The sequence below is a fragment of the Thermothielavioides terrestris genome, chromosome 3 (genome assembly GCF_000226115.1).
Source record: "Thermothielavioides terrestris NRRL 8126 chromosome 3, complete sequence".
NCBI classification, from domain to species: domain Eukaryota; kingdom Fungi; phylum Ascomycota; class Sordariomycetes; order Sordariales; family Chaetomiaceae; genus Thermothielavioides; species Thermothielavioides terrestris.
In genome coordinates this window covers 3,638,863-3,651,923 of record NC_016459.1, presented here as the reverse complement: position 1 = coordinate 3,651,923, position 13,061 = coordinate 3,638,863, and the positions used below count along the sequence as shown (strand labels likewise).

The 13,061-nt window shown below is 64.8% G+C and overlaps 2 protein-coding genes across 2 annotated transcripts; both read left to right on the top strand.

Annotated features, from left to right (window-relative positions):
- Positions 1 to 82: 82 nt before the first annotated feature.
- THITE_76326 (uncharacterized protein) lies at positions 83 to 1,562 on the top strand (the record flags this gene model as incomplete). The annotated part of the gene is made up of 3 exons (XM_003654563.1): positions 83 to 296; positions 382 to 844; positions 932 to 1,562. 3 exons carry the CDS (start codon positions 86 to 88, stop codon positions 1,404 to 1,406), a joined length of 1,149 nt encoding a protein of 382 aa, XP_003654611.1. The 3' UTR covers positions 1,407 to 1,562.
- An 863-nt stretch (positions 1,563 to 2,425) lies between these two features.
- Positions 2,426 to 11,743, top strand: THITE_170170 (polyketide synthase; the record flags this gene model as incomplete). Its single annotated transcript, XM_003654562.1, has 2 exons — positions 2,426 to 10,459; positions 10,571 to 11,743. 2 exons carry the CDS (start codon positions 2,426 to 2,428, stop codon positions 11,741 to 11,743), a joined length of 9,207 nt encoding a protein of 3,068 aa, XP_003654610.1.
- Between the last annotated feature and the right edge of the window lie 1,318 nt (positions 11,744 to 13,061).

The window sequence follows — 13,061 nt, the reverse complement described above, 5'->3', positions numbered from 1 at the left end:
AAAAAAAAAAAAAGTCCAGCGGCATTTTCTTCCTCTGACTCAGGTCCGAGCGAACGCAGGTTCGATTAGCTTGCGGAGCCGCACGATGGCGAGCGAGGCTGACCCGTCCAGCCTCTCCGAGTATGTCGGATACCGGCTCACAATCTTCGTGGGTGTCTTCATACCCCTCCAGATCCTCGCCGTTGCGCTGCGATTCTGGGCGCGCAGCATCACGCGCGGCAGCAGCTACGGCCTGGACGACTGGCTCGTCCTCGTCAGCCTGCTCTGCCAGTTGGTCGCTTGCGGCATAGCCATCGGTAAGTTCGGGGCGGCCCGGCGCCGGCAGCGAGACGGAGAAGCGGGTGACGCACGGCCACTCACTGACCGGCACGATCGACGCAGGCAGCATAAAGCAGGCCGGCGTCGGGTACCATGTCGTCTATCTCGAGGAGACGAGCCCCGAGACCGTCGTGTCCTTCTTCAAGTACTTGGTGGCCATCTCGGCTTGGTACACGAGCACGGTCAGCCTCGGCAAGCTGGCCATCTGCTGCTTCTACCGGCGGCTCTTCCCGCAGAAGCCCGTGCACATCGCCGTCGGGGCCACGGCCGCCGTCCTGATCGGCAACGCCATTGCCAGCACCATTGCTATCCTGGCCGCCTGCAAGCCCTTCTCCGCGAACTGGGGCTCGGCCGAGGTCCAGGCGACGCACTGCATCAACAAGGAAGCGCTGTTTGTCTGGGGTACGCTGCCGAACATCCTGACCGACGCCGTCTTGCTGGCGGTGCCGATCCCCATTGTCTTGCGCCTGCACGCCTCCAACGGGCTGAAGGTGGGGCTCTTGGCCACTTTTCTCTTCGGAAGCATGTAAGTGGTGTGCCCCGTCTTCTCCCCCAGTCAACGAGCGCCATCCCGTGGTGGCTGCGGGCTGACCAGAAAACCGCGGACACTTAGCGGTCTCATCGCATCCATTCTACGCTTCGTGGCGTTCCACAACACAAACTCCTTCACCGACGCCACGTTCAACGCGGCCGAGCTCATCATCTGGACCGTGTGCGAGCCCGGCATCTACCTGATCGCCGCGTGCCTGATGGTCTACCGGCCGCTGCTCGAGAAGTTCCACATCATCAGCCCCTCGGGCAGCAAGAGCGGCACGGGGCCCGGCCAGTCCGGCGGCGCGTCGGCCCACCACGTGTCGTCCACCTCCCGGAGCCGCGGGCTGGGCTACCTGGCGGAGGCGAGCGCGCGCGGCATCCCGCTGCGCTCCAAGGACGGCAACGGCCGCTTCGAGTCGCTCGAGGACCGCGCGAGCGACGAGCACCCCTTCAAGCACAGCGGCGCCATCACCGAGACCACCTCGGTCCAGCTGTCCTGGGAGCACGTTCCGCCGGGGACGCGCCCGTATGGAGCGGCGGCGTGGGAGCCCTAGTGTCTCAGGAGTGGGGGGGGGGGGGGGAGGGGCGCGCCCCGGTGGAGAGAGATGATGGGCGCTGTGCCCGGCTGTGCCACGGGGCATGTAACTTCGTGTAACGGTGATCACTTGTACATATGTATGAATACTTCCGGTCATGGCCTCTTGTACGCTAAGCAGGAGCAGATCATGCAGAAATACCCGCCGAAATGTCACGTAAGTCTGCAGAACCGACCCTTGCGCTAGCCTATCAGGTGGGGATCCTGGGTGCTTTGCAAGGGCCCGAATCGCTTCGGATCTGCTTCGGTGGGGACCCCTGGCGCGGGTATCAGGCCCGCGCCCCTTTTCTCCTGCTTCTATGATGCCACTCAACGCTGCAGGCACGGAGTGTTCTGCGCATCGTACGGCGTGATAATCACACCTTCCCATTATGTGGAAGATGTCCCGTCTTACGTGGCGCCGCGGTAAAACTCAGGCCGGAGGTTCGGCGTTGGTTGAAGCAATCAACAGCCGACTGCGCCTCTCTTGGACCCGGTCGTTCGGAAGCCGAGATGCCCCCTTGGGTCTTAATTTGTACTGTCCTCTCCGCGCCCTATACCAAGGTATTGCGTGTGCCAGGCCGAGGCCGCAATTCGCTGCCTAACGGCTGCGCCGCATATAACGGCACCACGACATCAGCACAGAGTTGCATACCAAGACGGCGGGAAGGACCTAGCTCCGTCCCATTGGCAATTGGCGCTGTCATTCCGAGACACCGGTTCCTTGACTGGTTTCTTTATCTGTACTGTGTATGCGGAGAGGGGGCAACAACGGCGGTGCTTGGTGTCCGGCCTCCATAGAGCGCTAGACCCAGCCAGCCGTCTTGTAGGCACGAAATGGACTGGCAGTATCCCACTAGGTAAAAGAAGAACGTTGCCATGCAAAGACTCGTGTGCGGGGCAACTTTCTGCCCTCCCAAGAACGTCCCAACTACTTCGAAAACAAGGTGAATAGGAAGAAGAGGAAGAAAGGGGAAAGAAAAGGAGAAAGAAGAAAAGATGGCTGCCGACGGCTCAGCCCCTGAACCAGTCGCCATCGTCGGCGTGTCATGCCGGCTGCCGGGAGGGGCCAACCATCCCGACTCGTTCTGGTCACTGCTCTCGCAAGGCACGTCGGCGTGGACTCCGGTGCCGGCAGACCGCTTCAACGAGACGGCGTTCTGGCACCCGAGCGCCGACCACCCAAGCGCCACCAACCACCAGGGCGGGCACTTCATCACGGGCGACGTGCGCGACTTTGACCATGCCTTCTTCCACCTGTCGCCGGCACAGGCGGCCGCCATGGACCCGCAGCAGCGCATCCTGCTCGAGCTGACCTACGAGGCGCTCGAGGCGGCCGGCTGGCCGCTCGAGCGGGCGCGGGGCACGCGGACGGCCGTGCACGCGGCCATCTTCACGACCGACTACGACCGGAGCCTCACCAAGGACCTGCTCGACCTGCCCGCGTACTACACCATCGGCACGGGGATGGCCATCCTGGCGAACCGCGTCTCGCACGCGCTGGACCTGCGCGGGCCGTCCGTCACCCTCGACACCGGCTGCTCGGGTGGCCTCGTCGCGCTGCACCAGGCGTGCCTGAGCCTGCGGGACGGCGAGGCCGACGCCGCCGTGGTGGCGGCTGCGAACTTGAGTCTGGCGCCCGACGCCTACGTCGGCATGAGTAACCTGCACATGCTCAGCAGCACCGGCCGGTGTTACCCCTTCGACGTCCGCGGCGAGGGCTACGGCCGCGGCGAGGGGTTTGTCGTGATGGTGCTGAAGCGGCTTCGCGACGCCCTCCGCGACCGCGATCCGATCCGCTCCGTGGTCCTAGGGACGGGCGTGAACCAAGACGGCTACACCGCCTCGGGCATTACTCACCCCAGCCGCTCTGCCCAAGCGGACCTAATCCGCTCTGTATATGCCCGCCTCGGCCTGAGGCCGCACGATACTGCCTATGTGGAAGCCCATGGCACGGGCACAGTAGCGGGCGATCAGGAAGAGCTAGCCGCCATCGCCGACGTCTTCACCGGGACGGACCGCTCGCTGCCTTTGTACGTCGGCTCGAACAAGGGGAGCATCGGCCACACCGAAAGCACGAGCGGCCTCGCCAGCGTCCTGAAGGCCGCTTTGATCCTCGACCACAAAACGATCCCGCCCGTGGCCGGCTTCGCCAACCCCAAGCCCGGGCTGCCGCTGGATGTTATCCGCATTCCCACAGAGCAGATACCGTGGCCACATGCCGCCGGAGTGACCCCCCGCGTCTCTGTCAACAGCTTCGGTTATGGCGGCACAAACGCCCATGCCATTCTGGAGAGGGGACCGTACTTACAACAACAACAAAATTCTGCCTCCAGCTTGGCGCCTTCGCCCCGGCTCTTCATCCTCTCGGCCAACAGCCGTGCATCTCTCACGGCCATGATCCAGAGCCATCGCGACTGGGTTGAGCAGCGCGACGAGGTCCCGCTCGCGGACCTGTCCTACACGCTGTGCCAGCGGCGCTCCCTGTTACCCTGGCGATTCAGCTGCGTGGCTCAGGATAGAGATTCACTTCTGGAGGCGCTGGGTCAGGGTCTTGCCTCGCCTCCAAAAGAGCGCGTCCCGGCAAAACCGGACGTCCTGTTCATCTTCACGGGACAGGGCGCCCAGTGGGCCGGCATGGGCCGCGAGCTCCTCCAGGCGGCCACTCCGTCGCCCGTGTTCCGCGACTCCATCCGCGCCTCGCGCGACATGCTCCACTCGCTCGGAGCCGCGTGGGACCTGGAAGTTGAGCTGCTGCGGGAGGACAGCGACAAGATCAACGAGGCGCAGATCGCGCAGCCGGCGACCACGGCGGTGCAGATCGCTCTCGCGGCGCTGCTGCGCGCGCTCGGCGTCCGCCCGTCGGCCGTCGTCGGCCACTCCAGTGGCGAGATCGCCGCCGCGTACACGGCGGGCCGGCTGTCGCACCGCGCCGCCTTGCGCGTGGCCTTCCACCGCGGCTTCGTGGCCGACGTGTGCAAGACGCGCGGCCTGCCGCGTGGTGCGATGCTGGCCGTCGGGCTGGGCCCGCAGGACGCCGAGCCGCATCTCCGTGACTTGACCCGGGGAGAGGCGAGGATAGCTTGTATCAACAGCCCCAGCAGCGTGACGATTTCGGGCGACGCGGACGCTGTTGATGAGGTGGCCGCGCGCATCGCCGCCCGCGGAGATGGCACCTTCTGCCGCAAGCTGCGTGTCGACACGGCGTACCACAGCCATCACATGCGCGCCGTGGCGGACGAGTACCGCGAGCGGCTGGGCGACATGGACGTAGAGGCGCCGCCGAGCACCGGCGACCAGGGCAACATCGCCTTCATCTCCTCCGTCACCGGTCTCCCCTGGTCGGACGAACTCGACAGCTCGTACTGGGTCAATAACCTTGTGTCGCCGGTGCGCTTTTCCGACGCCGTGCAGACGCTGGCGCGCAGACACCACGACCACGGCGGGGGGCATGCGTTCTTCGTCGAAGTCGGGCCGCATTCCGCCCTGGCCGGGCCGGTCCGCCAATGCCTGGCCGCGCAAGACGTGCCGAGCTTCGAGTACGAGTACCGGTCGGCGCTGCAGCGCAAGGTGAGCGCCGTCTCCAGCGCGCTGGCCCTCACAGGATCCCTCGTCGAGCGCGGCATCGAGGTGAACCTGGAGGCCGCCGCCGCGTTAGCCCCGGGGTTGGTCACCGCTGCCGTGCTACCGGACCTGCCGGCGTATGCCTGGGACCACTCGACAAAGCACTGGCACGAGTCGCGCCTGAGCCGCGAGCACCGCCTCCGCGCGGAACCATACCACGACCTGCTCGGCGTGCGCATCACCGACTCGACGTCGCTCGAGCCGCGCTGGCGGCATCTGTTCGGCCTGTCCACGCTGCCGTGGCTCGCGGACCATGTTGTGGACGGGCTGGTCGTCTTTCCCGGCGCGGGCTATCTCTGCATGGCTGCCGAGGCCGTGGCGCAGCTCGCGCGCGAGCAAGCTCCGCAGCGTGAGCTCGAGCTTGTCGTCTTCCGCGACGTGTCCTTCGTTCGCGCCCTCGTTGTGCCGGACGCACCGCAGCGTGTGGAAGCACAGCTGACTTTGAAGAGCCAGCCAGACGCACCGTTCCACTTCACTTTCTCCGTGACGGCGCTTTCCGACGGCCAATGGCACGAATACTGCACCGGCGTTGTCCAGGGGCTGCTGGCCGCTGATAAGGCCGACGCCGGTCCGCATGGCATGAAGGACGCGGGCATCAAGATGTCAGCTCCGTCTGCCGAGGAGCTTGGGGCGGACGCCACAACTAGCCAAGGCAAAGAAATTTACCTCGAGATGGCGGCCGCTGGAAACAAATATGGACCTACGTTCGCGGGCATACGCTCGCTCACGGTGAAGGCGGACGGCTCGAAGGTGAACGCCCTGGTCGAGGTCCCCGACATTGCAGCCACCATGCCAGCACGGCATCAGGCACCTCACTTCATCCACCCTGCGACCCTTGACGTCGTGTTGCACACAGCTCTCCCAGCGGTTTGGCGTCGCCTTGGCACCGGCTCCGTCATGCCCGTCCGGATAGGCGAGCTACTGGTGTCAACCACCAAAGACGCACACGCGCTCCACACGCCCGGCGCCGAAGTCCAAGTCTCGGCGCAGCTGACCTCTGAGCAATTCCGCACGGTCTGGAGCGATGCATCCGTCCTAACGGCAGAGGGCGGCCTGGTCTTAGCCGGTTCCGCTATCGAGCTGCGAAGCATGGCCGCGCAACCGGCTCGGCCAGATGGCGCGGCCGACTCGGAGGGTATCTGCTACGAGCTGGAGTGGCAGCCTGATATCGATTACCTCCGCGCAGAGGATCTCCCGCAGAACCCGATTCTTGCAGACTTGGTTGGCCACATCTGCTTTAAAAGGGCGAATCTATCGGTGCTCGAGCTAGGTGGCGGCAGTGGTGATCTGGCACTCGAATTCCTGGGCGCCATCAACGACCACGACGGCACCCTGGCGACATACGACTTTACCGACACCACATCCGGCCTCTTTGAAGAGGCGCGCAAGCGGCTGGTCGGCCACCCTCAGGTACACTCTCGTGCCCTGGACCCCAAGGACGACGCGGCCTCGCAGGGTTTCGCGGAGCATTCGTACGACGTGGTTCTCGCCTCGGACGTCGGTGCCCTTCCCGCCCAGGTGACGGCTCTCGCGAAGACGGGCGGGCTGCTGGTGCTGGTGCTCCCGCCCGGTGCAGATCCTGGCTGGCGCGCTGCCCTGCAGCGGACCTGTCCAACCGTGGACGTCCAGTTGACTTTCACAGACGCCGCCGGTGGGCGCCTGGTTGTTGTTGCGCGGTTCGCCCACGCGAAGGCGGATCTGGCCGGCCAGGTCAAGATCCTCACGCACTCCTCATCAGCCTCGGCCGCGCTGCCCTGGGCCGCCGCACTCGAGGCCGGACTGCGCGACAAGGGCGTCAGCACCGGGCCACCGGATGCATTGGCGACCGGTGCTCCTCCCGCTGCCGCCGACACGGATGCGGTTAGCGCTCCCATCCTGGTGTTAGACGACCAGCCGCAGCCGATCCTCGACGACCCGCAGTGCTTCGATGCCGCGGTCGCCTTGCTGAGGCGGCCAGGCGCAATGGTCTGGCTCAGCCCGGACAGCCCGCTGCCGATGCACAAGATCACGGGTGTCGCGCGGACCGCACACGCCGAGAACGTGGGTTTGCGGCTCACCACGGTGCACGCCAGCGCCGGCGCGCTGCTGCAACAACAAGCGGGCGACGACCCACAGGCCAACAGGCTTCTTGAGGTGCTCGCGCGCAGCCTCGCGCAGGTGGCAGCCGATGGAAGGGGTGCCGCTGCCGCGCATTGGGAGCGGGAGTACCGTGTGCGTGACGACGGCGCCGTGCTCATCCCGCGCTTGCGACGGAGCGCGCGCCTCAACCGCGCCGTCCTCCACAGCCACGGCGAGCAGCTCAAGGGCGCTCAGGCTCATAGCCACAACATAAAGACCCAGACGTGCCGCTTCCTGGACGGCGCCCGACGTCTCGTTCTGGCCGCCGACAGCAGCGACGATGTTTTTGTCGACGAGGACGAGGACGAGGGCAATATCCTACCGGATAATGTCGTCGAGATTGAGACCCGGGCATTTGTGCTCTCCGAGTCCGATGGCCCATATGCTTACTGCGGCAATGTCGCAGGTGCGGGAGGCCCCGCCAAAATCGGTGTTGGTGACGGTGCAGGCGCTAGCGCTGGCGACGTTGATGCTCTGCTGCCTGGCACACCTGTCGTTGCGCTCTCGCCAGCTGCCGGTGCCAGCCGCCCGCGCGTGGCCCGTGCGCACATCGCCCGTCTGCCCCCTGGCGTGCCTGCCGCTGCTGGCGCTGCGCTGTTCCTGCCCACGCTTGCTGCCTGCCACGCTCTGCACAACCTCGCCCGCCTCACGCCCTCGGCCGTTGGTGCATCGGTTCTCGTCCACAACCCGCTGAGCGATGTTGGCCGTGCAGCCGTCGCCGTGGCACGGCGCCTCGGTGCGCGCGTCCTCGCCACCGCCGCCGACGCGGTCGCTGCACGGCGCGTCTCGGAGCTGCTCGAGATCGATCCGGAACACGTGCTCGTGACCCGCGAGTCGCTCTCGCTCTCCCCCCGCCGCGGGAACCCTGGCTACTTGGCGCCCGGCACCATCGATGCCATCATCCTAGCCGGCAGTGAGCGGGTGCCGTCCGCCGCCTGGGCTGGCCTTAAACCCTTCGGTGTCGTTGTCGACGCGGTTGGTAATGGTGCGGCCCCCCGCCGGGTCTCCCCTTCCCTGGCCGGGGAGCTGCAGCCTCATAAGCTCCCGCCGAATGCAAGCTTGCACCTGTGCCGCATCTCCGATCTCCTGCGCGCCCGGCCAGACATGATTGCCGAACTGGTGGCGCGGGCCGGGCCGGCCCTTGCGGAAGTTCCCCTGCGCGGTTTCGACCCGCCCCTGTACGATGTCGCCCAGCTGGCCGACGCGCGGCGCCTCCTGCGCACTAGCACGGCATGGGTCGTGATTGAGGCCGCGCCGAGCTCATTGGTGCGGGCCTCCGTTGGTCCTCGGCAGCCCAGCGATGACGAATTAGTCTCGCACGCGCTGGACCCGGACGGTGCGTACGTCGTCGCCGGCGGGCTCGGTGATCTCGGCTGGCGGTGGGTGCTGCTGTTGGCGCGGCGCGGGGCGAGGCGCATCGTCACGCTCTCGCGCCGCCGTGCTGAACCCGAGGAAATCCGCGAGCGGCAGGCGCAGCTCGAGCAGGAGAGTCCCGCGGGCTGCTGCCAGCTAACCTGCGTCGCCTGCGACATCACCGATGAGAGCGCCCTGCGTGCCTCGGTGGCCGCTCTGGTCCGCGAGGGCTTGCCCCCTGTACGCGGCGTCATCCAATCCACCTCTGTCTTCAAGGACAGCACGCTGGAGTCGATCACGTTTGATGACTTCCGGCTTGTGAGCCATGTCAAGACGGATGGCACACTAGTGCTCGATCGTGTCTTCGCGGGGCCTCAGTTGCAGTTTTTCATCGCCTTGTCCTCGGCCGTTAATATTGTTGGCACCGCCGGTCAGTCAGCCTACAATGCTGGCAATGCCGTCAAGGACGCCGTCGCCCGGGCCCGCGGGCCGGGCTACCTATCGCTGAATATCGGGTGGATCGAGGATGCCGTGCACACCGTCAGCCACGAGGTGCGCCTACAAGCTATTCGGCGTGCCGGCTTGAGACCCATCAGTCATGCCGAGTTGTCTCGTTTCTTTGACTATGCGCTTGGGGCAGCCGCCAAGCATATTCCTCCTCTGCCCCAGGCCATCATCGGCTTTGACACTGGCTCTCTGGCGCGCGCGACCACTCGCAACGGTACTATGCACTCGGCCCTCTTCTGCCACGTTCGGCAACAAGACAACGCTGCGCCCGCAAAGGAGGCTTCCTTTTCCGCCTCGAAGACCCCTGGCGCCGAGATGTCTTTGAGAGAGACGATAGAACGCTGTACGGACCCCGAGGCCGTAATCCATCTCATCGCCCGCGCCATGGCAGGCCAACTGGTCAAACTCGGGTCTGCCGATGCCAAGCAGGCGAGCGAGCGGGCCGGCTCCATCCTCGACCTCGGCCTGGATTCCCTTGTCGCCATCGAACTGCGTAACTGGATCGCCAGAGAGTTGGACGCGCCTTTGCAGACTTCCGAGATCTTGACGACCCAGACCTTCGGCGACCTGGCCCGAAAAGTCGCGCGGCGCTCGGCTATCGTCCTGGCGGCCGGTCAACGTGCCCAGGAAACCCGCAGCAGTGCCGACAAAATGGAAAAGCAAGAGGCAGCAACGCCCCCGCTGTCGATCGACTCTGCTTCCCCGACGCCCAATTCGACGAGCACTGTGGCTACCACGGCGCCTAGTCCAACCAGACCCCTGAGCGCGGAGCCTGCCCCTCCCAAGTTGCCCCCCCTCCCGCTCCCGGCACTGGAAGATACGCTCCGCGCTTTCGAGGACTCCCGCCGAGCCATTGACTCCGAAAGTGACCAGCGCGAGACAGCGGACGCCGTGAGGGCCTTTCTCGAAGGGCCTGGCCCTGCGCTCCTCCGACGGCTCGAAGCGGCCGGGCCCGACTCCATTGCAGACGCCTACGAGCGCCAGGTGTACCTGGAGCGTCGCGACTCCACCATCGAGGCTGACCAGTTTTCCCTATTCCATCCCGTCGAAGGCGCGCCTGCACATTCGCAGGCCATGCGCGCCGCCGTCTTGACCGTGGCCGCCATGGAGTTCGCCCGCCGCGTGGCCGATGGAACCATGGCCCCGGACACCCTTCACGGCGAGCCAGTCAACTCCGAGGGCCGGGAGTGGCTGTTTTATGCTACCCGGCTTCCGGCGCCCGGCTTGGACCGGATGGAGCGCTACCCCCCCAACCACACCGTTGCTGTCCTCCGGCGCGGCCACATTTTCTTGCTTTCCCTCCCCGATGGCCAATCTCCCCTGCATCTCTCGGCGGTTCGTGCTGCATTCCAGGAGATTCTCCGGGCATCGGAGGAGCCACGTCCGTCCGTCTGCACTCTCACTGCTGACGACCGTGACTCCTGGGCTTCGGTACGTGCACTTTTCCCACTTCTTCACACTCCTGATTAGGGACCTCATGGGTACATTCAGCAATTGTCGTGTGCCAGCTGCGCTAACTTTTGTGACCTCCCTGACAAACAGATCCGTCGAGATCTTGAACAAGACCCCAACAACGCTACTACCTTAGCTGCTATCAGTGCAGCCGCATTCGTGGTCTGTCTCGATGACGAGTCTCCGGCCGGCTCCACAGATCGGTACACACAATTCCTTCTCAACGGTCTGCGCCGCCCCTTCGCCAACCGCTGGCTCGATAAGACATTCCAGCTGGTCGTGACTGCCAACGGTCTGTCCGCCGAGACATACGAACACGCCAAACTCGATGGCCTCGATCCGCGCAGCCTGCACGCCCACCTACTCCGCTCGCTGCAGCAGGATTCTTGCACCATTCCTACAGCAGGGTCCTCCTCGGGCGAGGCTAGTCCTATCGGCATTCAAGAGCTTACTTGGAACAACATTAGCCCTGCCGCCCTGCAACGCATTGAACACATCCAGGACCGCTGGCGCGCCTTCGGCCCCTTCGACAACCGAGTGGTCGACGTCTCCCGCCTGAGCCTCGACGCCCTCCGGGCCAGCCGTGCGCCGCCCAATGCGGCCGCGCACTTCACCGCCCTCCTGGCCGTCCACCTCGTCGACGGCGAACCCAGTCCCCGCCCAGCGTGGGAGAACGTCTCTCTGGGCGGCTTCGCCCGCGGCCGCATCGAGTGGGTGCAGACGGTCTCGGAGGCCACGCGGGATTTTGTCGTCCAGGCGGCCGCCGGCGCTGCCGCCACCGCCGCGGATCGCGACCGGTCCGCGCAGCTCCGTGCCCTCTTCGACCGCGCCGCCGCGTCGTACGCGCGTGCCCTCGTCGAGGCCGGCCGCGGCCACGGCGTCGTGGGGCCCATGTACGCGCTGCACTTCGCCGCCACCAGCGCCGCCGCCGACGACGCGCGGGAGGTCGCAGCAGCGACGGCAGCCGAGCAGAACCTGCCGGCGCTGTTCCGGACGCGCGCCTGGGCGGCCACGCGCCGCGGCGGGCCCGGCCAGGACGTGAAACTCGGGTTCGCGCGCTTCGTGCCCGACGACTTCGACGCTGAGCACTGGGACGCCGGCGGCTTCCTCATGCAAGGCGAGCGCGGCGTCTACATCCACTGCGGCGTGCGCAACGGCCACACGAGGTTTTCTGTCTCGGCCAAGCCGGCCTATGCCGCGAGGGTGGCTGAGGCGCTTGGAAGGGCTGGGGATATCGTGGCGGGGGTGTTGGGCTTGGCCTAGGACTGTGCTCTGGTTTTGCCTGGGGGCCTGAATGGGGGATGAGTTCTTCCGGAAGGTTCCTTGGGCCTGCGGACGCAATGGCCCTGCTCAAGCATGGACCAGTTATGCCTGGCTTTAACACAACTACCCGAGACATCACAATGGTTTCTGAGACATCCATGTTCTTCCTGAAAAACACGCCGTCTTGGTATTCTGAAACCTTCAGAAACCACCGTCTCTCCATGTACATTGGCCTCTAGTTCAGACTTTGAACTTGGGCTGTGAGCAATCAGTCTGAGCATCTGGGTGTCTTTTGATGTAGGAGTTTAGGAAGCCGAAGTTGTTGACGCCTGAACCAAATCTGTGCCGGAAACTTCTGGCTGTATCTCTAAGCTTGGACAAGGTGTGGGAAGGCATGAGGGCGAAGCTGCGAGCAACAGCGCGATCCAGATGCTATCCAAGCTGCGTTTAGCATACATACATAAGAAGCACTTGTCGCCAGCTTTTTTTCCCTCTCCACCCCGTCCCAAGCTTGACCAGACGTTCCCTGCCCCCTGGCCCATCCGAGACTCAATTCCAAGCTTGACCCAATGGGCGTGCTGCGCAAGTTATGTGCCAAACTCCTTGGTGTGCTCAGGGGCTACAAGCCCAGGGCATCACCACATGATCGCAGGTCCTGCCCCTATTGCCGGGACCTTGAGGACGATTCGGACGACACCGAGAGCGAGGACGGTCTCAAGTCCTTTTCGGTCGATGGTTTCAACTTCTGTTCTTCCGACGACATTCGAGCAAATACTACGGCACTAACAGAGCAAGCACGTCCAGTGACAATGTGTCGGTGGTGCGTGACGGCGCCACTCCCCTCCCAGATCCTCTCTGACCCTGTCGCTGGTCCTGACACCTATGTGAACTAGTACTCCTGCCCTAACCTCTCTGGACCCTGGCGGTACATCCCCGCAGGGAGTGCTGAAGCCCAGGTGAAAGCTGCCCCTCGCGGTGTCCGGAGGGGCTACCCAAGGAGGCATCACGGATATGAGCAGGCCGAAGGGGTCTACGAGTTCAGTGTCGACCCACCGTGGATTGAATTTCCGATCATCAGGCCGCAGGAGCGGAGCCGGTGTTGGAGAAAAGGCATCTGCCCGGGCCCTGTCCGAGTGGTGTACAACGACATTGACCGAAGTAAATTCGATGTCATTTACCACGACCCGACGAAAGACAAGGAGGGAAGTAAGTTTTCGCCCTTCAGCATGGCCAACTATCGGGGGGCAACTAGCGCCGGCACGGACGAAGGAATGGAGACGCAACCGACGGAGACCAGCGAGACGAAGCCAATTTCTCC